Source organism: Manis pentadactyla, chromosome 2, assembly GCF_030020395.1.
Source record: "Manis pentadactyla isolate mManPen7 chromosome 2, mManPen7.hap1, whole genome shotgun sequence".
Classification (NCBI taxonomy): Eukaryota; Metazoa; Chordata; class Mammalia; order Pholidota; family Manidae; genus Manis; species Manis pentadactyla.
Window position 1 is genome coordinate 210,411,976 of NC_080020.1, and position 26,491 is coordinate 210,438,466.

General features: G+C 35.8%; 1 protein-coding gene across 19 annotated transcripts in view; it reads right to left on the bottom strand.

The window, feature by feature from the left end:
* Positions 1–26,491, bottom strand: part of BIRC6 (baculoviral IAP repeat containing 6) — a 285,292-nt gene that overhangs the window by 171,217 nt on the left and 87,584 nt on the right. For 15 of the 19 annotated variants that reach the window (XR_008995888.1, XR_005033811.2, XR_008995886.1 and 12 more), the window contains 10 exons: positions 26,164–26,263; positions 23,994–24,208; positions 23,608–23,816; positions 22,943–23,289; positions 22,113–22,332; positions 21,483–21,616; positions 20,622–20,759; positions 18,973–19,100; positions 3,180–3,311; positions 410–625 (listed from right to left, as the gene is read on the bottom strand). Coding sequence is in view for 15 of the 19 variants with exons in the window: in XM_036931655.2 (XP_036787550.2) it covers positions 410–625; positions 3,180–3,311; positions 18,973–19,100; positions 20,622–20,759; positions 21,483–21,616; positions 22,113–22,332; positions 22,943–23,289; positions 23,608–23,816; positions 23,994–24,208; positions 26,164–26,263 (1,839 nt within the window). In the remaining 4 variants the exon portion in view is untranslated. The remainder of the gene's footprint in view (positions 1–409; positions 626–3,179; positions 3,312–18,972; positions 19,101–20,621; positions 20,760–21,482; positions 21,617–22,112; positions 22,333–22,942; positions 23,290–23,607; positions 23,817–23,993; positions 24,209–26,163; positions 26,264–26,491) is intronic. The other 4 variants (XM_036931659.2, XM_036931657.2, XM_036931660.2 and 1 more) reach the window with 2 other exon arrangements.

The following is a 26,491-nucleotide window of genomic DNA, read 5'->3' on the forward strand; positions in this document are numbered from 1 at the left end:
ATTTGGTTAAAAATCTGGGTAGAATAGTTTAAAATAATTTTTATAAACAATGAATATGCTACAGGAAGGCCTTAAGGACATTAAAACCCCTTCATTACTATAATTTGGCACTTATTTGTATAGCTCCTTTCAATTAATAGATAAAAGATAGGTTGGAGATAGACATGCCCACATTACCTTCATTTCAAATCTACATTAAAATTTAAGTCAGGTCTCCTGAGAAATAAGTGACAAAAATATTTTTAAAATATTTTAAGGCACATAAGAAAAACCTAAACTGCATAAAAGGAAAACCAGTAAAGGCACTACTATTTCTCTTAATCAAAAATCAATTAAGAACTGCATTTTCTTAATTTTTTTCTTACCATCTAAGTCTTTAATTATATATTATACCTGTTAGTTTACTCACCTTACAAACAAATAGTAAGAGATCTGCATGACAGGTAAAATCCATGGAGAGAAGAAACAAGACAAGTTTCTGGACTACTGAAATACAACGTTCATGGGCCAGGGTAAAGGGAAGTGGTTCTATCTCTGGACTTTCTTTTGTTGTTGTAACTTCAGTGTCTAAGTTAGAGCGAGACCATTCTGCTGTCCTACGTAACCGAATTAAATCCTTAAAGTGCTGTAAGGAGAAATTTACAAACTTAAATTAATGCTTATCTAATGAAATTCTTTCAGTTCAAATTTATTTAGGAATGCAAATATTCACTCAGAAAATGTACAATTTCAAAACAAGAAAATTTTTAAGTGAAATATAAGCTTCCAATATATCTAATGTCTGATTTAGAGTAAAGTACAGGATATGTAACAGAATTTAGAAGACTGCTGCATTTCATGGCCGTTGCAGCACATTCTTCTGCATTTAAATTACAGAAAAGAAAGTGAAAACAGAATGGTTGTAAAAAGGATATTCTCAAAAGCTATTGTTGACAGTAAGAATTTATCCAAAGGCAAAACTGATCTTCTGGTATTCTTTTTAATGGATCATCAAAAAGATGTTTTTAAGATTCCTGGAACTCTACATAAAATTGTCACTGTTAAGCTGATGGCCATTCAGAAGGGAAGAGATCCAAACAAAAACACACAGGATATATTTATTGCCAGAGAACTGATCAAAGGGATTATTCTGACCATACACGGAAGACAACCAAGGATGAACTACTGACTTTACTAAAAACTGATAATGATTCAAAACTGTCTGCCAAAGAGAAGAAGATTACTAGGTCAGTTTTATAAGTGTCACCCAAGCATCTTTACTGAGTATTTTGGAGACTGATTTTCTAATGTCTGTATATAACTTGTGTATTTTAAACAATAAATTATTTATCCTAAAGATCAAAAAAACTTTAAACTTTTTTTTCTTTTAAGTTTGGAAATCTACCAATATATCTAATGTATGATTTACAGTAAGGTATAGGATAGGTAACAATTTCAATAAAGCAAAATTCTATAGACAGGCTACATTAAATCACATCTAGTATCTTAAATAAACATTACCAAACCATCCTAAACATAATTCACAAAAGTGGATGATAAACCTACATAACTTCAATACAGAGTATTAATTCAAGTTATTTCAAAATCTACTGGAATAACTATAATCTCTTATTTATAGAAACACAATATACAAACTTGGTTGGTACTTTTAAAGGTTATCTCCCACATTAAAAAAATACACATCAAGTTATTTTATTTATAAATTATTGATCTTAATGTTCAGTTAGGAAGGACATATTTAGGAAAACTGTACATTTCTTTGAGACTTTTATCTTTAATTTACTGGAACACAATCCACTATAAAAGAAATACACTAGAAAAATACTTTAAATCTACATTTATCCTTAAAAGCTACCTTCCCCCCCCCAAAAAAATGAACAAGTGCGACTACATCAAACTAAAAAGCTTCTTTACAGCAAAGGACACCATCAGCAGAACAAAAAGGCAACATACAGCATGGGAGAATGTATTTGCCAATGATTTATCCAATAAGGGGTTAACATCCACAGCAGATAAAGAACTCATACACCTCAATACCAAAGAACAAATAACCCAGTGAAAAAATGGGTGGAGGTCCTGAACAGACATTTATCCAAATAAGAAATACAGGTGGCCAACAGGCACATGAAAAGACGCTCCACATCACTAAACATCAGGGAAATGCAAATCAAAACCACCTTGAGATTTCACCTCACACCAATCAGAACGGTCAGTATCCAAAGGACAAGAAGTAACAAGTATTGGCAAAGATGTGGAGAAATGGGAGCCCTCTTACACTGTTCAAGGGAATGTAAATTGTTAAAACCGCTGTCAAAGCAGTATGGTAGTACCTCAAAAAACTAAAAATAGAAATAACATTCAACCCAGTAATTCCACTTTTAGGAATTTACCCAAAGAAAACAAAAATCCTTGATTCAGAGGGATAAATGCACTACTATGGTTATCACCACATTATTTACAATAGCCAAGACATGGAAGCAACCTAAGTGACCATCTGTAAATGCATGGATAAAGAAGATATGGTACATACATGCAACGGAATATTACTCAGTCATTAAAAAAAAAAAAAAGAAATCCTGCCATTTGTGACAACATGGATAGACTTAGAAGATATTATGCTCAGTGAAATAAGCCAGATGGAGAATGACAAATACCACATGATTTCACTTATCTGTGGAATATAAAAAAAAAAAGCAAAACAGAATGAACAAAACAGCAGTAGACTCAGACACTGAGAAGTGACTACCAACTACAATGGGAAAGGGGGTGGGATGGGTGCATGAGGAGGGTGAGGGGGATAAAGGGGTATAAAAATTTTTACTCATAATATAAGCTGGCCATGGGGATAGCAGTACAGAATGGAGAATATAATGAATGATTCTATAACATCTTTCTATGTTGACAGTCAGTAACAGCACTAGAGGGGGTGAGGATTTAGTAATATGGGTAACTGTTAAGCACCTGTATTGTATATTTGAAACCAACATAAGATTGTCTATCAATGCTACTTCAATTGAAAAGTTACCATCTCTCAAAAAAAGTGTTTAGATTCTTCTGTTGATAAGCAGAATTGCATCTGTTTCCTGATAACTATTAAAGATACTTAACTACTCAATTTAAAGTATTAAAAAGGGAAATTACTTTTCTAAGATAATTACATTAAAAAGTATAAACCATACCTTTGAGGTAGCCTGCTTCAGCTTTGCTTGCTCTACCAGAAGCTTGTATGATGATCCTTTGTTACTTTGTATTTTTTCTTTTTCCATCTGTTCCACTAAAGCCTTCTGTTTGGCCTTTAGTAGGTTAAGTTGCTTTAAAAGAAAAAAAAAGTTTAAAGTTATAGCTAACAATGTTAAAAACAACAAAGTAAATTGTTATACTCCTCATAAAATTCACACATCAAACCACTGGAATATGTTAATTCCCTGAAAGATCCAGTTTTAACTGTCTCACATTTTCTTTTTTTAAATCATTTCTAAATCCTCACTACAAAATCTCTCCATGTTATAATTAAGAGTTAATCAATTTCTCACCCATGGGAGAAGGGATATAACTGGAAGAATTTCTTATATAAATCACTAATGGGACTGACTATTTTTAAATAGAGGAAAACAACTACTTTTAAATGCATGGAGAAAATATTTTTACTGCACAATATTCTTAGGTTTGCTTTCATGGGAAGCTCCCTCAAGAGATTTTAAAAATATTTTTGTCTTTCATTACTTACAAATTTATTAACTGTAGACTCATATGCCATTCAAAAAAATACCAGAGATTTCTTGTGTACTTTACCCAGTTTCTCCCAATAACATTTTGCAGAACTGTAGTATAATACCATGATAAGATATTGACATTGGGACAATTCACAAATTTTATTCACATTTTTCCAGTTTCACTTGCATTCCTTCCTGTGTCTGTCTGTGTATTTTAGTTGTGTAGAAACCTACATGTGTGCTGGTTGAGGTATCTACCATTAGAGTTAATACTGAACCCTTCAATTATAAGATTCCCTCAGGATTTCCTTTGATGTTGCTCTCCCTCTTATTCCATCTGCCCCATTCCTAATCCCTGGCAATCACTAGTCAGTAGTCAATGAACAAATAGACCAAAAAGGAGAAAAAAAATGTCTGTTGAGAAAGACCTTAGAAATCTGTTGAATGGCAATCATTTCCCCAAATACTCACATATGCAGAACATTACTATAAAGTGAAAGTTATAGTCAAAATTATAAATGAATAATACAGTTAAGAACTTAATAAACCTACCTATTCAAATAACATTTCCTAAATTTCTATGATACATATTTTTGTTGCCGAGAAAAAAACTTAATATAAAGAAATATCCCCTTGCTTACCACCATACATAAAGAAAATTTATACTAAAATAAAACCAGCATGCATATGTATTAAGTAATCATTACGTTATGAGAACTGCTACAAATCAGTTTTCAGAAAATGGTCCTAAAAGTTCTAATTAACACACATAATTAAAATCAAGCAAAAATATAATTATTTTGAAATAACCACAGTCTTAATGAATAATTGTGATTACTATGAAAAGACATTTTTCCTCTAAACTATTTGAGAATAAGTTAGCAACCTGATGACCAATCCACCACTGAATTCTTTCATGTGTATTTTCTAGAAACAGGACCTTCTATAAAACCATAAAAATGAGAGAAGGAATATTGATGCAGTACTACCAACCACTCCTCAGACCACTTTAAATTTTGCCAACTATCCCAACAATGTCCTTCATAGTATAGAATTAACCACTAATATTTTACTAAGAAAAAAATACTCAGTTATACTCTAGGTTTGTTTTCCATCTTTATATCCTAAATTAAACACAGAAAGCATAAACACTAAGTGCTCACTAAATTTGAGCTAAATTTGAAAGGATGCAAGGTACTACCACCTATAATTAGGTAAGAGTCTCAAAAGGAAAAAGGAATTGAAACAAAAGCTTCATATTTTTTTTTGCAGAAGATCAAACAGTTAATAGTTAAAAACCTTGAAAGTAAAAATAAGTAATTTAGAGCTAATTCCACATTCTTAAAAAAGCCTAAAGCTTTCACAAATTTGCCAGATCCCAAGAGTTTGGATATAAAAATATCACTTCATCTTATATCAATTATACAAATATTTACTGACAACACCTTAGGTATTAAGGATATTGTTTATAATCTTGTCTAAACTAAAAGAGAAAGAGAAAGACATTTTAAAAAGTAATTATGGTAAAGCACCAGCTCATGAAAATCTGATGTCAGCGATAAATTCACTTTCACAGAGTAAAATGTACATCAAATAAACTTTATATGTAATTCTAAGAGTGATCACGGAACTGAGAAAGAAACCATAAGAATCAACGATTATATTCTAACCCTGCAATAAAGCTACATTCTAATGCATGAACTTCTGTGAAAGAGTGAAAAAGGTGTGTGTGCACACACACATTTGCACACTGGAGAAAGAGAGAAACATATACATGCATATTTATTTAAACTTCAAAAAAAAACAAGTGAAGAATAAATCAAGCTGAAGGGTTCAGTAACAATAAAATGGATAAAGAGATTTTATAAGATTCAAATAATGGAACAGTGGTCAAGAGGGAAGACTCTCAAACATATCATTTTGAGCAAAAGAAGTCAGGTGTAAAAGAGCACTGTGCTTGATTCCTGATACTGTAAGAAATCATTTACTCACAATGAAATTCATATATCTCATGTTAACAAAATAAAAGAATCACTATCCAAAACTATGATGTATATGATGAAAGGAAAAAATATATCATACATGGGGAACATATTATATAGGGTGCTATCCTAATTTGGAAACCAGGGAAGATCTCTTTGAAGAAGTGATATGAACTAATGTCCGAAAAACAGGGAGGGAGGGAGGGAGGAGGAAGGAAGGAAGGAAGGAAGGAAGGAAGAAAAAAAAACTCTGTACTTGAAAAAATCCTGGATGAGAAAATTGGTATGGGTATGTAGGTAGGCCAGGAACTCAAATTCCACATGGCTAACCGAATTTCAAATCTGAAAGTTACACAGAGAGGGAGACTGACAGGTACTCTAAAACAATGTTAAGGAATCTGACCTTCAAGCAAAGGTCAACCAGAAGTCACTAAGAATTTAGAAAAGGAATGAAAGGAACAGGTTTGTATTTTAAAAGAACTCTATCAAGAAAGCATGAAAAATGGATGGCACTGAGGAAAAACAACATGAAAAATGGATGGGACTAGCAGGTGTTCAAGATGGTGGAGTGAGTAGGGTGGCGGTAATCTCCTCCCAAAACCACATATATTTTTGAAAATACAACAAATACAACTATTCCTAAAAGAGAGACCAGAAGATACAGAATAACAGCCAGGCTACATCTACATCTGCAAGAACTCAACATCTCACGAAGGGGGTAAGATACAAAACCGTGACCCGGCGAGACCCGAGTGCACCCCCCACCCGACCTCACCAGCAGAAGGAAAAGAATCAGAGTGGGGAGGGAGTGGAAGCACAGGACTGCTAAATAACAAGCCCAAGTAATCTGCACTGGGAGGACATACACATTTCATTGTGTACTGGATATTAGAGAAAGAGAAGAGTAAAATCCGAGATGGAGATGGCAAGCAGGTCCCCACAGCCAGCTCCCCTGGGACAAAAGAAAATCAGGCACTTTTAAGTCTTAAATGGATAAAGATTGAAAAGGCAGACAAAATCATCCTGGCACACTCAGCATAGCAGGCTGGGAATCATAAGGAACTTCAGGCGCCCTAACTCCCTGCGTGGGAATGCAGCTCTGAAGCACCACAAGGCAATAAGCAGCCTGCTGTTCATTCCCCACTGCTGGCACTACAAGCAAACCGGCTGACCCACCACAGCTGCGGACCAGCTTAGGAGCAGCCCCGCTGACAGCAAACACAGAGTCTCCTATTAGAGCACAGCTAACGGGAACAGACCCAGAGGCTGCCACCAGCACGCAGCTGCCGAGCACAGAAAGAGGAAGCCAGCACAAAGTTCGGAAGGCATGAAGGGGCGCCGTTCTCACACAACACACGTGACATGCCTGCGACTCCCCACAGTGCCCTAGCCAATCCCAAGGGCCGCCTGACGCACAGTAGCTCTGAGAATTAACCCAGAGACTGCTCCCTGTATGTGGGTAATCAGCACAGGCAGCGGAGAAGGGCACAGTGACCAGGAAGTAGGAAGGGACATTGTTCTCCCAGCTGACACATGTGCCTACTGGCAGCGATCAATTCTACTGGTATGAAAAGGCAGAAGAACCTGGTCCGGTTCAAAATCACTCAAACAATGCCAGAGAGAGGGCCTGGTGGGATAGATATAAGCAATCATACTGAAAAAGAATTCAAAATAAACGTCATAACCATGCTGATGGAGCTGCAGAGAAATATGCAAGAGCTAACCGATGAAGTCCAGAAAGAGATAACAGAAATCAAACAATCAACAGAAGGACTTAAGAGCAGAGTGGATGAGGTGTAAGAGACTGTTAATGGAATAGAAATCAGAGAACAGGAACACAGAGAAGCTGAGGCAGAGAGAGATAAAAGGATCTCTAGGAATGAAAGAATATTAAGAGAACTGTGTGAAAAATCTAAAGAGAACAATATTCACGTAATAGTGGTACCACAAGAAAAAGAGAGAGAAAAAGGGATAGAGAGTGTCTTTGAAGAAATAATCACTGAAAATTTCCCCAAGCTGGGGAAGGAAATACTATCTCAGACAATGGAATCCCACAGAACTCCCAACAAAAGGGAAACAAGAAGGACAACAGCAAGACCAAAATAATTAACGTGACAAAGATCAAAGAGAGAGAAAAAAGATCACCTACAAAGAAAAACCGATCAGGCTATCATCACACTTCTCAACAGAAACCTTACAGGCCAGAAGAGAATGGCATGATAAATTTAATGCAATGAAACAGAAGAGCCTTGAACCAAGGATTCTGTATCCAGCATGATTATCATTTAAATTTCAAGGAGAGATTAAACAATTTCCAGATAATCAAAAGTTGAGGGAATCTGCCCCCCACAAACAACCTCTACAGGGTATTTTAAAGAGACTGCTCTAGATGAAAGCACTCCTAAGGCTAAATAGATGTCACCAGAGAAAATAAAATCACAGCAAAGAAAGCAGACCAACCAAACACTAACTAAAGGCAAAAAATAAAATCAGCTATTCACAAATGCAGTCAAGGCAAACACAAAAGAGTACAGAATAAAAAACCTAACATATAAAGAGTGGAGGAGGAAGAATAAGAAGAGTGAGAAATAAAGAATCATCAGACTATGTTTATAATAGCATAATAAGTGAGTTAAAGTTAGACGGTTGCACAGTAAAGAGGCTGCTCTTGAATCTTTGGTACCCATGAATCCAAAGCCTACAATGGTAGTAAGTACATATCTATCAATAATCACCCTAATGTAAATGGACTGAATGCACCAATCAAAAGACACAGAGTAATAGAATGGATGAAAAAGCAAGACCCATCTATATGCTGCTTACAAGAGACTTAACTCAAACCCAAAGACATACCCAGACTAAAAATGAAGGGATGGAAAAAGATATTTCATGCAAACAATAGGGAGAAAAAAGCAGGTGTAGCAGTACTTGTATCAAACAAAATAGAATTCAAAATAAAGAAAGTAAGAAGAGATAAAGAAGGACATTACATAATGATAAAGGGATCAGTACAAAAGAGGCTATAAACATTATAAATATCTATGTACCCAACACAGGAACACCAACATATGGGAAACAGATACGAACAGAATTAAAGGAGGAAACAGAAGGCAATGCATCCATTTTAGGAGACTTAAACACACCAATCACTCCAAAGGACAGTTCAACCACAGAGAAAATAAGTAAGGACACAGAGGCACGGAACACACTAGAACAGATGGACCCTAACAGACATCTACAGAACTCTACACCCAAAAGCAGCAGGACACACAGTCTTCTCAAGTGCACATGGAACATTTACCAGAATAGACCACATACTAGGCCACAAAAAGAGCCTCAGTAAACTCAAAAAGACTGAAATTGTACCAACCAACTTCTCAGATCACAAAAGTATAAAACTAGAAATAAATTGTACAAAGAAAACAAAAAGATTCACAAACACATGGAGGCTTGACAACATGCACCTAAATAATCAATGGATCAATGACCAAATTAAAACAAATCAAGCAATATATGGAGACAAATGACAACAACAGCACTTCACCCCAACTTCTGTGGACGCAGCAAAGGAAGTTCTAAGAGGAAAGTATATAGCAATCCAGGCCTGTTTAAAGAAGGTAGAACAATCCCAAATGAATAGGCACAATTATGGAAAATGGAAAAAGAAGAACAAACAAGGCCGAGAGTCAGCAGAAGGAGGGATATAATAGAGATCAGAGAAGAAATAAATAAAATTGAGGAGATTAAAACAATAGAAAAAAATCAAGGAAACCGAGGGCTATTTCTTTGAGAAAATAAACAAAATAGACAACCTTCCAGCCAGACTTATTAAGAGAAAGAGAATCTACACACATAAACAAAATCAGAAATGAGAAAGGCAAAATCACAACGGACACGACAGAAATACAAAGAATTATTAGAGAATACTATGAAAATCCATATGCTAACACACTGGATAACCTAAAAAGAAATGGACAACTTTCTGAAAAAATATGATCTTCAAAGACTGACCAAGGAAGAAACAGAAAATCGAAACAGACCAATTAATTACCAGCAACAATACTGAATTGGTAATCAAAAAATTACCCAAGAACAAAAGCCTCGGACCAGATGGATTTACTGCTGAATTTTATCAGACATTTAGAGAAGACATAATACCCATTCTCCTTAAAGTTTTCCAAAAAATAGAAGAGGAGGGAATACTTCAAAACTCATTCTATAAAGCCAGCATCACTCTAATACCAAACAAGGCAAAGATCCCACAAAAAAAGAAAATTACAGACCAATATCCCTGATGAACATAGATACAAAAATACTCAACAGAATATTAGCAAATCAAATTCAAAAATACATCAAGAGGTTCATACACCATGATCAACACTGGGATTCACCTCAGGGATGCAAAATCCATCAAGATCATCCACACATCAACAAAAAGGATAAAAACCACATGATCACGAAGCCAAGATAGCGGCATGAGTAAAGCAGTGGAAATCTGCTCCTAAAACCATATATATTTTTGAAAATACAACAAATACAACTCTCCTTAAAAGAGAGACCAGAAGATATAGGACAACAGCAAGGCTACATCTACACATGCGAGAACCCAGCACCTCATGAAGGGGGTAAGTTACAGGCTGCAGGTGAGTGGGAACCGAAAGCCCCTCACCCCAGCTCCCGGCGGGAGGAGAGGAGTAGGAGCGGGGAGGGAGAGGGGGCCCAGGACTGCTAAATACCCAGCCCTAGCCATCTGCACTGGGAGCACAGACACACAGTGCGTGGGGTGCTGGATACTAGTGGAATGAGACAGCAAAACCTGCAAGCGCAGCTGGCAGCCCTAGGACAAAGAAAAGCGAGTGCTTTTTGAAAGTCTTAAAGGGATAGGGGCCCCACAGCTGGATGAAAGCGTCCCAGGATACTTAGCCCAGAAGCTGGGAATCCAGGAGAACTTCGGGCGCCCTAACCCCCTTGGTGGCAGCACAGCTCTGAGGCCCCTCACAGCGATAAACAGCTTCCCACCTCCAACAAGGCTCCACAATAGCACAGCAGCAGCCTGAGAGCAGCTACGCCCATAGGAACTGCAGAGCATACTCAAAAGAGGCCGGGCAAGAATCAAAGACTCCGTCTGCGCGCAGTTGCCCAGCAAAAGCCGCTAGGGGTTGCCGTTCTCCCAGGAGAGGAAGGCCACAAACTAGCAAGAAGGGACGTTCTCCAAGCCGACACATGCACCAACTCCACACAACCAGCTCTATCACCATGAGAAGGCAGAAGAATTTGATACAGATGAAAATCACAGAGATGACCCCTGAGAAGGAGCTTGGAGAGATAGACCTAACCAATCTCCCAGAAAAAGAATAAAAAATAAAGGTCAGAACGATGCTGATAGAGCTGCAGAGAAAAATGCAAGAGCTAACAGACAAAGTAGGGAGGGAGACTACAGAAAAAAAATCTCTGGAAGGATTTAAAAACAGAATGAATGAGAAGCAAGAGGCCATTGATGGAATAGAAACCAGAGAAGAGGAACGCATAGAAGCTGACACAGAGAGAGATAAAAGGATCTCCAAGAATGAAACAATATTAAGAGAACTGTGTGACCAATCCAAACAGAAGAATATCCGCATTATACGGGTACCAGAAGAAGAAGAGAGAGAAAAAGGGAAAGAAAGTGTATTTGAAGAAATAATTGCTGAAATATTCCCCAAAGTGGGGGAGGAAATACTCGCTCAGACCACAGAAATACACAGAACTCCCAACAGAAGGGACCCAAGGAAGACAACACCAAGACACATAATAATTAAAATGGCAAAGATTAAGGACAAGGACAGAGTTTAAAAGGCAGCTAGAGAGAGGAAAAAGGTCACTTACAAAGGAAAACCCATCAGGCTATCATCAGACTTCTCAACAGAAACCTTACAGGCCAGAAAAGAATGGCATGATATATTTAATGCAATGAAAGACAAGGGCCTTGAACCAAGAATACTGTATCCAGCACGATTATTATTTAAATAATAAGGAGGGATTAAAAAATTCCCAGACAAACAAAAGTTGAGGGAATTTGCCTCCCACAAACCACCTCTACAGGGTATTTTAGAGGGACTGCTCTAGATGGGAACACTCCTAAGACTAAATACATGTCAGCAGGGAAAACAAAATCACAGCAAAGAAAGCAGACCAAACAAATACTACCTAAAGGCAAAAAACAAAATCAACTACCCACAAAAGCAGTCACAGGAAACACAAAAGAGCGCAAAATAAAACACCTAACATATAAAGAATGGAGGAGGAGGAATAAAAAGGGACAGAAATAAAGAATCATCAGACTGTGTTTATAATAGCTTAATAAGTGAGTTCAGTTAGACGCTTAGATAGTAAAGAAGCTAACCTTGAACCTTTGCTAACCACGAACCTAAAGCCTGCAATGGCAATAAGTACATATGTTTCAATAATCACCCTAAATGTAAATGGACTGAATGCACCAATCAAAAGACACAGAGTAACAGAATGGATAAAAAAGCAGGACCCACCTGTATGCTGCTTACAAGACTCACCTTAAACCCAAAGACATGCACAAACTAAAAGTCAAGGGATGGAAAAAGATATTTCATGCAAACAACAAGGAGAAAAAAGCAGGTGTTGCAGTACTAGTATCAGACAAAATAGACTACAAAACAAAGAAAGTAACAAGAGATAAAGAAGGACATTACATAATCATAAAGGGCTCAGTACAACAAGAGGGTATAACCATTATAAATATATATGCACCCAACACAGGAACACCAGCATATGTGAAACAAGCACTAACAGAATTAAAGGAGAAACAGAATGCAATGCACTCATTATACAAAACTTCAACACACCACTCACTTCAAAGAACAGATCCACCAAACAAAAAATAAGTAAGGACACAGAGGCACTGAACAGCACACTAGAACAGATGGACGTAACAGACATCTATCGAACTCTACATCTAAAAGCAGCAGGATACACATTCTTCTCAAGTGCACATGGAACATTCTCCAGAAGAGACCACATACTAGGCCACAAAAAGAGCCTCAGTAAATTCAAAAACACTGAAATTCTACCAACCAACTTTTCAGACCACAAAGGTATAAAACTAGAAATAAATTATACAAAGAAAGCAAAAAGGCCCACAAACACATGGAGGCTTAACAACATGCTCCTAAATAATCAATGGATCAACAAACAAATTAAAATAGAGATCAAGCAATATATGGAAACAAATGACAACAACACAAAGTCCAACTTCTGTGGGATGCAGCGAAAGCAGTCTTAAGAGTAAAGTAAATAGCAAACCAGGCATATTTAAAGAAGGAAGAACAATCCCAAAGGAGTAGCCAAAAGATACAATTATCAAAATTGGAAAAAGAAGAACAACTGAGGCCTAAAGTCAGGAGAAGGAGGGACATAATAAACATCAGAGAATAAATAGATAAAATTGAGAAGAATAAAAGAATAGAAAAAAATCAATGGAACCAAGAGCTGGTTGTTTGAGAAAATAAACAGATAAGCATCTAGCCAGACTTATTAAGAGAAAAAGAGAATCAACACACATGAACAGAATCAGAAACAAGAAAAGAAAAATTATGATGGACCCCACAGAAATACAAAGAAATATTAGAGAATACTATGAAAACCTATATGCTAACAAGCTGGAAAACCTAGAAGAAATGGACAACTTCCTAGAAAAATACAACCTTTCAAGACTGACCAAGGAAGAAACAGAAAATATAAACAAACCAATAACCAGCAAAGAAATTGACTCAGTAATCAAAAAACTAGCGAAGAACAAAACCCCCGGGCCAGATGCATTTACCTCAGAATTTTATCAGACATACAGAGAAGACATAATGAGAAGGTCTCTTAAAGTTTTCCAAAAAATAGAAGAGGAGGGAATACTCGCAAACTCATTCTATGAAGCCAACATCACCCTAATACCAAAACCAGGCAAAGACCCCAACAAAAAAGAAAATTACAGACCAATATCCCTGATGTACGTTGATATAAAAATACTCAACAAAATATTAGCAAACCGAATTCAAAAATACATCAAAAGGATCATACACCATGACCAAGTGGGATTCATCCCAGGGATGCAAGTATGGTACAAAATCCGAAAATCCATCAACATCATCCACCACATCAACAAAAAGAAGGACAAAAACCACATGATCATCTCCATAGATGCTGAAAAGGCATTCAACAAAATTCAACATCCATTCATGATAAAAACTCTCAACAAAATGGGCATAGAGGGCAAGTACCTCAACATAATAAAGGCCATATATGATAAATCCACAGCCAACATCATACTCAACATAGAGAAGCTGAAAGTTTTTCCTCTGAGATCGGGTACAAGACAGGGATGCCCACTCTCCCCACTGTTATTCAACATAGTACTGGAGGTTCTAGCCATGGCAATTAGACAAAACAAAGAAATACAAGGCATCCGGATTGGTAAAGAAGAAGTTAAACTGTAACTATTTGCAGATGACATGATATTGTACATAATAAAAAACCCTAAAGACTCCATTCAAAAACTAGCTAGAACTAATATCGGAATTCAGCGAAGTTGAAGGATACAAAATTAATACACAGAAATCTGTGGCTTTCCTATACATTAACAATGAACTAATAGAAACAGAAATCAGGAAAACAATTCCATTCACAATTGCATCTAAAAGAATAAAATACCTAGGAATAAACCTAACCAAGGAAGTGAAAGACCTATACCCTGAAAACTATAAGACAGTCTTAAGAGAAATTAAAGAGGACACTAAAATGGAAACTCATCCCATGCTCTTGGCTAGGAAGAACTAATATTGTCAAAATGGCCATCTTGTGCAAAGCAATACACAGATTCAATGCAATCCCTATCAAATTACCAACAGCATTCTTTACCGAACTGGAACAAATAGTTCAAAAATTCATATGAAACCACCAAAGAACCCGAATAGCCAAAGCAATCCTGAGAAGGAAAAATAAAGTGGGGGAATTTCGCTTCCCAACTTCAAGCTCTATGACAAAGCCACAGTAATCAAGACAATTTGGTACTGGCACAAGAACAGACCCACAGACCACTGGAACAGAATAGATACTCCAGACATTAACCCAAACATATTGGTCAATTAATATACGATAAAGGAACCACGGACATATAATGGGGAAATGACAGTCTCTTCAACAGATGGTGCTGGCAAAACTGGACAGCTACATGTAAGAGAATGAAACTGGATCACTGTCTAACCCTATACACAAAAGTAAATTCGAAATGAATCAAAGACCTGAATGTAAGTCATGAAACCATAAGTCTTAGAAAAAAACATAGGCAAAAATCTCTTGGACATAAACATGAGCGACTTCTTCATGAACATACCTCCCCGGGCAAGGGAAACAAAAGCAAAAATGAACAAGTGGGACTATGTCAAGCGGAAAAGCTTCTGTACAGCAAAGGACACCACCAGTAGAACAAAATGGTACCCTACAGTATGGGAGAATATATTCATAAATGACAGATCTGATAAAGGGTTGACATCCAAAATATATAAAGAGCTCACCCACCTCAACAAACAAAAAGCAAATAATCCAATTAAAAAATGGGCAGAGGAGCTGAACAGACAGTTCTCCAAAGAAGAAATTCAGATGGCCAACAGACACATGAAAAGATGCTGCACCCTCCTAAGTATCAGAGAAATGCAAACTAAACCACAATGAGATATCAACTCACACCAGTAAGGATCGCCACCATCCAAAAGACAAACAACAACAAATGTTGGCCAGGTTGTGGAGAAAGGGGAACCCTCCTACACTGCTGGTGGGAATGTAAATTAGTGCAACCATTGTGGAAAACAGTATGGAGGTTCCTTAAAAAGTTCAAAATAAAAATACCATTTGATCCAGGAATTCCACTTCTAGGAATTTACCCTAAGAATGCAGCAGCCCCATTTGAAAAAGACAGATGCACCCCTATGTTTATCGCAGCACTATTTACACTAGCCAAGAAATGGAAGCAACCTAAGCATTCATCAGTAGATGAATGGATAGAGAAGACGTGGTACATATGCACAATGACATATTATTCACCCATAAGAAGAAAACAAATCCTGCCATTTTCAACAACATGGTTGGAGCTAGAGGTTATTATGCTCAGTGAAATAAGCCAGGCAGGAAAGACAAGTACCAAATGATTTCACTCATATGTGGAGTATAAGAACAAAGAAAAACTGAAGGAACAAAACAGCAGCAGAATCACAGAACCCAAGAATGGACTAACAGTTACCAAAGGGAAAGGAACAGGGGAGGATGGGTGGGAAGGGAGGGATAAGGGCAGGAAAAAAGAAAGGCAGCATTATGATTAGCATGTATAATGTGGGGGGGTGGGGGGCACAGAGAAGACAAGTAGTGATTCTACAGAATCTTACTACGCTCATGGACAGTAACTGCAATGGGGTTTGTGGGGGGGACTTGAAGGGGGAAGCCTAGTAAACATAATGTTCTTCATATAATTGTAGATTAATGATAACAAAATTTTAAAAAAAAACCACATGATCATCTCCACAGATGCAGAAAAAGCATTCGACAAAATTCAACATCCATTCATGATAAAAACTCTCAACAAAATGGGTATAGAGGGCAAGTACCTCAACATTATAAAGGCCATATATGACAAACCCACAGCCAACAGCATACTGAACAGGAAAAAGCTGAAAGCTTTTCACCTAAGACCAGGAACAAGACAGGGATGCCCACTCTTTCCACTTTTATACAACATAGTTCTGGAGGTCCTAGGCACAGCAATCAGACAAGACAAAGAAATAAAAGGCATACAGATTGGTAAGGAAGAAGTCAAACTGTCACTGTTTGCAGATGACATGATATTATACAAAAAAAACACTAAAGACTCTATTCCAAAACTAGTAGAAGTAATATCTGAATTCAGAAAAGTTGCAGTATACAAAATTAATACACAGAAATCTGTTGCATTCCTATACACTAACGATGAACTAGCAGAAAAAGAAATCAAGTAAACTATTCCATTCACAATTGCATCGAAAAGAATAAAATACCTAGGAATAAACCTAACCAAAGAAGTGAAAGACCTTATACCCTGAAAACTATAAGGCACTCTTAAGAGAAACTAAAGAGGACACTAACAAATGGAAATTCATTCCATGCTCTTGGGTAGTTAGAATTAATATAGTAAAAATGGCCATCCTGCCTAAAGCAATGTACAGATTCAATGCAATCCCTATCAAAATACTGACAGCATTCTTCAAGGAACTGGAGCAAATAGTTCTAATATTCATATGGAACCACAAAAGACTCCAAATAGCCAAAGCAATCCTGAGGAGGAAGAATAAAGCAGGGGGCACCTCACTTCCCAACTTCAAGCTCTATTACAAAGCCACAGTAATCAAGACAATTTGGTACTGGCACAAGAACAGACACAGAGGCCAGTGGAACAGAATAGAGAGTCCAGATATTAACCCTAGCACATATGGTCTATTAATATACAATAAAGGAGCCATCATATACAATGGGGAAATGACAGCCTATTCAGCAGCTGGTGTTGGCAGAACTGTACAGCTACATGTAAGAGAATGAAACTGGATTATTGTCTAACCCCATACACAAAACTAAACTCAAAATAAATCAAAAGTCTGAATGTAAGTCATGAAACCATAAAACTCTTAGAAAAAAACATAGGCAAAAATCTCTTGGACATAAAACATGAACAACTTCTTCATGAACGTATCTCCCTGGGCAAGCCTGGGCAAGGGAAACAAAAGCAAAAATGAACAAGTGCGACTATATCAAGCTGAAAAGCATCTGTACAGCAAAGGACACCATCAGTAGAAGAAAAAGATATCCTACAGTATGGGAGCATATATTCATATATGACATATCCGATAAGTGGTTGACATTCAAAATATATAAAGAGCTGATGCACCTCAACAAACAAAAAAGCAAATAATCTAATTAAAAATGGGCAGAGGATCTGAACAGATACTTCTCCAAAGAAGAAATTCAGATGGATAATAGGTACATGAAAAGATGCTCCACATCACATGAATCATCAGAGAAATGCAAATTAAAACCACAATGAGATATCATCTCACACCAGTAAGGATCGCCACTATCCAAAAGACCAAAAGACAAACAACAACAAATGTTGGCGAGGATGTGGAGAAAGGGGTACCCTCCTACACTGCTTGTGGGAAAATGTAAATTAGCTAAACCTTTGTGGAAAGCAATATGGAGGTTCCTCAAAAATCTTAAAATAGAAATACCATTTGACCCAGGAATTCCACTCCTAGGAATTTACCCTAGGAATGCAGTTTCCCAGTTTCAAAAAGACATTTGAACCCCTACGTTTATTGCAGCACTATTTACAATAGCCAAGAAATGGAAGCAACCTAAGTGTCCTTCAATAGATGAATGGATAAAGAAGAAGTGTTACATATACACAATGGAATATTATTCAGCCATAAGAAGAAAACAAATCCTACCATTTGCAACAACATGGATGGAGTTAGAGGGCATTATGCTCAGTGAAATTAGCCAGGCAGAGAAAGACAAGTACCAAATGATTTCACTCATATGTGGAGGATAAGAACGAAGAAAAAACTGAAGGAACAAAACAGCAGCAGAATCACAGAACCCAAGAATGTTCTAACAGTTACCAAAGGGAAAGGGACTGGAGAGGATAGGTGGGAAGGGAGGGATAAGGGGGAAAAAAGGGCATTATGATTACCACACATAATGTAGGCGATGGCACGCAGAAGGCAGTATAACACAGAGAAGAGAAGTAGTGATTCTATAGCATCTTAGTATGCTGATGGACAGTGACTGTAATGGGGTATGTCGTGGGGACTTGATAATGGGTGCAGTCTAGTAAACATAATGTTGCTCATGTAATTGTACATTAATGATGGGGAAAAAAAAAAAAAGGATGGGACTGAGAAAAACAAAAGGCAGAGAGGCCTTTTGACTAGGCAAAGAATGATGATGGCCTCACTCAGAATGGTAGTAATAAACATGTGAAGAGGTAGACATTTTAAAGGACACCACCAAAATCCATAGTACATATTGTTTTCATCTTACAAATAAGGAAACTCAGGCTCAAAAATGCCATATACTTTCCCTAAATTAAGCAATTCATCAAATGCCATACCTCAGATCAGATGGCAGCTCTATTTCATGCAACCATCAAAGCAACATTCTCAAAATTAAAATTAACAAAATGTATTGAAAATTACCTGTTTATGATGAACTAGCTGCTTTCTGATTTTCCTGGAATACAATCTGTCAAGGCTACTGCTGCTTTTGGAAGATCTATTTACACTCTGTGTGTGCAGATTATTGTTAATAAAACTCCACTGGTTACCTATAGGGCAAAGAAACGTTTAATTAATAATTCTGTTAAATGTGATTTTAAAGTACTTTTCATACTGAGAAAACACAAAACAATAAATGTGTCAATCGTGACAAGTAGTTTTGAAGAAAATTAAGGAAACCAGTTTTGACAAAACTGCTAGATTTGACCCTAGAAAGTTTAATAATGTAGACTTTCAATAATTTCAGGCTATAATTTCCTATCTTCTATCTCCACAATTGTTTAAGATTAGCCTTTTTACAACAGACCTTTGATAACGTCACTTAATCCAAACCACAACAAATATTAACTACTGCCTATTTCAAACTCATGCTTTTGTGCAGGACCCAAAAATGGGTACTCAATAATTTGACTTAACAACTGCAAAAATGCAGTTAAACTATTCAAAAACCATGCTGTATAAAGCTCTACTTACGCTCACTTTTTGGAATTTGTCCAGACTATTCTTTAAGTATCATTCTTCTGCCCAACTGAGGCTCAATACCATATTTTACCCATCTCCAGTGATTTGTTCTTGTCTCCTTAACCTAAATACATCTTTTCCTATTCTCTACTATCCATTTGTCAAGTTAGTTCAAATTCTGCAAACCCTAAAAACAGTCTTCCACTAATGTGTTCCCACAGCATCTGAATTATATAAATAAGAACTTAGATATCCAATATTATGTTATATTCCACCTTTATATTGTAGTTATATTTAATTGTATGTCTTACTTTGTATAACTGAACAAAATGACTCAATATGTTTAAAAAATACATATGACAAATTCCCTGTACATGAAAAGAATTCCCCACTCTCCTCCCAAACATGTGTATGCCATAAATAACTGATCCACATATAAAAAAACATTTCAAGGGATCTTTTTTTCATATTAGAATCCTGACAATGTGTAAAATTCTGTATTTTATAGCACCTAATGCCTGTATTTAGGTATTAGATGTAGCCATTTCAAATCCTTTATGAAAAGTCTTGGTAATTTGGAAAAAGGGGAGAAGAAAAATTTATCTTGCATTTGAATTCCTTTAATTTTTAAAAAGTCCTATGCCTCAAGCTTGCGGAGAAAGATTACAACTCAAAACAAATCTGAGCATTTCCATTCTTAAGCATATGAGACATTTGCAGTTAATTAGTAGAACTATACTTTATAATGGCAAATGGAATGATACTCTATACTAAAATAAGATACAAATACACCAGCTCTTCACAGATTTCCTACTCTTACTTCATTTATATGTATGTTGTTATAATGTTACTATAAAGCATTTAAATGAGCTTGGGGGAAACTTTGTGAAAGACAGTTGTATTTGGAACTAGAAGTCATGTTCAGACCAGTGGCTCGTCCATAAAGCCTTTCAATAGTACATTCTATCCTTACAAAGATTCCTGGTAAAGTTAGTTCATATTTTACATAAATTACATACAGCTGGACTCTCCAGGCCACTAGCCTGTTCTGGAATAACTGCATAGTTTCTCAAAATCCCCATCAATAGATTATTATAAACCTCTGGTACCTGTCAGAAACCTCTCCCTGTCTTTACCATTCAAAGGTTTCTTAGCAGCTGCTGCTTCATCTTCAACAGTTGCCACATAATCCAGCAACCTGGACACCAGCATAACAACCCAACTGATCATAGGAATATCTAGTACTCCTGTACAGAGATGAAACGGGGAAAAAAATCAGGTGACTCTAGGAGTACCAATGAAGTATTACAAAATAATTGTGAGATAAACATTGTATAAATCCAAAGCACATCATTACTAACACTAATATTTATTTATAGCAGGTCTCAAAATGGAACCTATGGTCCTAAATTGAGTAACACATTGAATCTAATGTAAAACAGATACTCCATAGTACAAAAATAGATTCTTAATTGTAAGTTGAATCTAGCAGGTAATAACAAACCATAAAACAAGGTATAAGATCCTAGCCTTAGTCCTACAGGACTGAAATAAAAAATTTATCTCTCATTTTGTAATTCATATAGTTTTAGACTATGTTCTAAAGTTTTTATTCCAGAAACAATTTTCTTGCTCAAATGAAACTCATTATAAATAACCAGAACAGCAATGGTGTCTTAAAGCTAATACTTACTAAGTTTCATTTTAGTCATGACAGCATAGAAAACAACACAGTATAACAATATCTAAATTCAAAATTCAAATAATGAAAAGACAATCAATTTTAAAAAGCAATAACTATATGACAATGGTTAGCTGGTCCTGCTGAAAAATCTACATCATAAAAATATACATTAACAAAATACATAGCAATGAATATTAAAATAAGTATTTCAGAGTAGCCACTTCAGAAAAGTAGTATTTATAGCAATTTTATGCTTTTACTAAAGATCACTGTTTTAAATTAGTACCTTCTGTCCTCCTATGCACCGGTAACTGAGGCTGAAGAGGTGACAGTAAATCATCCAACAGATTAAGTAAGCTTTCTAACACTCCACTATTACTAAGTGACCTTTGCCCAATGCAGGAAAGTAACATGAAGACCCTAAAAAATATATAAATAAAATACCCAGTATGAATCAACTAATTGTTCACTTTAAAAATAATTTACACTGAAATTAAATAAAGTAATGATAAAATATTTGGTTCTTAGCAGGATTTATAGCTGGAACCACAATATTAAAATTACCTCTTTTTCAAGCTATTGGTTATATTTTCTAACTTTACCACAAGAAATCAAGGAGAGAACTTTACCATAACTTCAAAAAAAAATAATTTTAACACATAAGGTAACATGATTTGTTAGGAAATGATTGTAAACACAGATCTATAAACTCTACAGATTCAATTAGTCAACTAAAGAATGTAATCTATATGATGTACAATCTCCTTCCATATGCCCTTCAGTGGGCATTACCCAAAAAGACATGCTTCATTTCTCTACCCCTAGTATCCACATACACAGGATTTCAAAATCTGATTTTTGACTATGAGAAGTACAAATCACTAATGACAAATAACTCCAATTTTTTCTGACCTACCTATCCTGTGGAAAGATGAGAAGCTGCTCTGAATTGTACAATTCCTGAAGAACATTAGAAAGAAACTGACCCCACCATCTTTCACCACCACAGAGTTGAACAAGTAGAAGACCAGTATGCAACCGAATCTTTGGGGTTCCACTGATGCACAAGTGTTTAAAAAGCTCTTCACAGGCCTGGGCATGAAATGTGCTCTGCAAAACTGCAGGAACAGAGTGGCCTATTACAAAAAAGAAAATAGTAAAATTTTCTATTTTTAACTGTATGCTGTAGTATCAAAATCACCATGCCTAAATATGCTTTCTTCTTTACCAGCAATCAATGCACAATTATATTCTATTTATTTTGCTATTCACTTATTTACTCCTTGTATATAGAATTTTAATTTTTATCAAATACTTAGAAAGGAGAAGAGCTAGCATTTAAATCAGTTATATTTCTTTTATGTAGAGATGAGTGAATCAGATGGCTGTGTCAGTATGTGTTTGTGTTACATGTGTAATGATCAAAAAATACCTCCTGGCTAAAAAAATCACAGCAATTTATTTATAATTTTCACTGTTGCATTTCTAACCAATATTTATTATTTTGCCAGTAACAAAATGATGTGACACATCAATAGCAGAAAAATCAAGAAAAAAATAAATTCTATTTATGAAAACAAGTAGAAATACGGGAGGAAATGAGTTAACCTAAAAACACATTTCGTAAATACATTGGAAAGGATATCAAAATAAACAATACCCAGGAAAAAATAACACAACAAAACACACAATAAAATCATATCAAATATATTCCTAGCCTTCAAAGTTCTTAAGTCAAATACAAACCGTTGGAAGAGTGAAGAAGGCTGAGCAAAGTATCCAGTAAGTATCTGATGATAGTACGTAACTGCTCTGTGGAAGACGTCTGAATTAAATCGTCTGGATCCGATGTTTCATTCAACATCTTCCGACTTGCACCTAGAGCTACTTTGAGCCTCTGCACTGCATTATGAGACAAGTTGAGTTGTAGCTGTAGCTGAATACAATCCTGATAGGCAGAAAAAACTCTACTGTCTTCTTCAACTGCCTTGTCTGGCTTTCGCAAAAAGTACTGTGCATTGTTAGCACTGTTGAGCGGAGGAAGGTCGATACTTTGCAAAAGTGTTTCCAACCGATGACAAGCTAAGTTGTACCTACAGGAAAACAGTAAATGTACAAAATAATTCCTGCGATGTTCTCTTTGATGTACATGTATAAATACACTAAAAATTAAATTTCTAACACATGTTAACATATAACCATTAAAAAGAATTAATCAATTGATAAGTACTAAATAAATGAAGCCATTTAATCACAATATTTTAATGCATTAAATATTACTGCAACATGCCTGTATCCTACTTTTGTTCCTTTCTGTATGTCTATGAAAAGACAAATATACAAATATACACCAGGCATCACACAAAAATATAGTAGTTCAATAAGATTAAAATGTATTTCAATTTTCTAACCTGCATTGTATATCCTCCTGTAGAGCAACCATCATTGCTAAATGCTGGTCAATTTCTGGTTGGTTTACGGATTCTCCCTCTCCCCTTAGAGGATCATGCATTAACTTCAGTTCACTTTCCCAAGGCAAAATATAGGTATGACCATAATAAAATCCTAATGGGATTTTGGCTCTGGCATTTGTACTTCCATAACGTCCAATGACGGTGATCTGAAATGAAAAAATATAAATATACTACACACCCATTAGCAACAATGAAATTCTGAGCAATGTACTTATTAAAAAGACAATTTAAAAGGTATGCTTTCAAATTGTATGTCTAAGTATTTCTCATAGCTTGTTACAAACATGGAAAGCATATCAATTCTCTTTCTTAAAGTTCTTTACCTTCATGAATCTGCACACAGGAGGTGGTATCAAGTCATGCAGAATTAGTGAATGGGTGCTTATATCAGTTGCCACTACCAATCGCCTCCCATCTACCTCTTCTCCTAATGTCCAAATGTCAATTGACAAGGAGGCCAAGTCTCCACAAGTGGGAATCAATACATCTGTCAACAGTATGGGTCTGCCAAAATCCAAGGTCACAAATCTCCTTGCTCCTATGACAGAGAACACAACAGCTGACGAAAAACACCATCTATTACTAACCAAAAGATAGACTCAAAGTAGTTGGGAACACTCATCTTAATATATGAAACTACAAACAAATGAGAAGAAAAGTAAATAAGTAATTCTCATTTAAAAATATTCTGAAACCTCAATTTATTTTGGTTCTGAACCCTAAGACTTAAGTAAAATATATACAAGAGTACATGAAGGCAATCAACTATTCATAAAGCCTAACTTAAAGTATTATTAGAGTAAAAAAATTAAATCAGCTAAAACAGTATATAGATGAAGTCTATAAAGTACCTATCTGTTCTTCTTTCAGTGTTTTGGGCTCTTTTTGTTTTTTTCATTTCACAACTAGAGGTCTTAATAATATCAAATTGTATTACTTGATTTTAGTTTTCTTAAGCCTTAACTTCTAAAGGAGTTGTATCTTACACTGGGGTAAAGAAGTAAAGTAAAAGTATAAGGCTGAGCTCATATGTAGCCATTATTACTGTTAAAAAACTCCCTTAGGAAGATCCTTCAAAGGAGACAGATACAGTTTATCTCAAACAATGTTTTTCCCCCAGCACTGATAGATACATCACTGTCTCTTTAGCTGAGTAGTACATGAAGTAGATGGCTTACTCTTAAGGGCCACACTAAAGAGGTAGTATGTCTTTTTTGTGTAAGCACGAGAATCACACTTGACATGGCTGAGATGCTCACACTAATGAAAGGCAAGAATGATCTGAGAGGAACGGAAGAAAGAGCAGATTTACATCTCTCATCTCACACACATTTCAGGAATAAGTTCAATTAATAAAACAGTAGACAAATTCATTAATAGTATCATAATTCTTTTTCTTCTTTATTAGGTTGGGGTAAAGGATGGCTAGTAACCTTATCAGATACCTTTTTACAGTGAAGGAACCCTATTAAATTAAACTTCTAGGGCAAGTGCTATCTCAGTGTACCTAGTTTAAAAAAAACAAGGCAGTTGCTAGTATTTCCCTAAACAGAAAAACTATTAAGCAACGAATGAAGAACGTAATTTTTCTGAGAGGGCTTATGTGACACAGTCAATTCCATGCATAAAAAATAAATCATAGTATAAACAACTGCTCACACTTTATAAAAATTCCCAACAAATTTCACTCTAACTGTTATAAAACACTAATGTTATCAGTGGATGATTAGTTGGGCAGAAAACACCACTAAAAATTTTATTATTTTTAAAAAACTCTCTCTTTCAAAAAGAAAACAGCCCACTGCAATAAAGCAAACATGGTTCAACTCTTCAGATAGTGAAAAGTGTTACAGTATGGACAACATTCCTATTACTTCATCCTATACAACATGCCTGAAGATTTTGTTGAATTCTGCTGCTGCTCAGGCCCAGAACTAACAGTTGGTAAGATTATTAGGCAAAAATGCCTGCAATTTATTAGTAAAAATGCTCTAATTAAAAGCAACCATCCCAACCACAGGTCTCTAACATACAAGCATGGTAAAAGCTTAGGTAAAATATGACTTATCCAGAGACCATGAAGTGTTATTAATCTTGGTTATTATAGTTGGCAGTAATTCTGTCTACTCAAGAAACAGTTCCTTATGAATGACAGCCTTATGAATACTTTTGGTTTCTAGCATAAACATATTGAGCAGCTACAATGGAGGCAGATATCTATTATCTGTGTCAATCATAGTTCAACAGGTAAGACTTACATACAGATCAAATCCACTGTTTGGAGAGAACTATTGAATCTACTTAGCAGCACTTTCCCACTCCATGTAGTGAGCACACAGGTTGAGCTTTATGCAGTGCTTATTCTTGGTAAAATATACTTACCCAAGAGCAGATGTTATGCATTCACAAGGAAATATTAAACTACAGAATATTAATTATTCAAAGAGCCAGCACACTAGTGAAGAGAAGTATTTTAAGAAAGTCAATGATTACCTGAATGCATTCGCTCTATAATAATAGACTGATGAGGTGGAGGTTGAAGAAAGTGTGAAGCATGAGAAATTGCAAGGGCTAGACCAGAACCAAGCGGATTCTAGAAAAGAAAAAAGTATAACTCTTATTGATACTGCTTTTGTTCTGTAAAAACCAGTAACCATTAATACATCAAACTAACAAGTCTCATTTCATGATATATAATTCTATATTATTTTATAAAAGAAAACAATCTAATTTGATATATATCAAGTTTGCCTTCTAAAGTTAGAGAATATACTAACACACTTTTAAACATCTAAGTGAACACCTACTTAAAATACAGTAA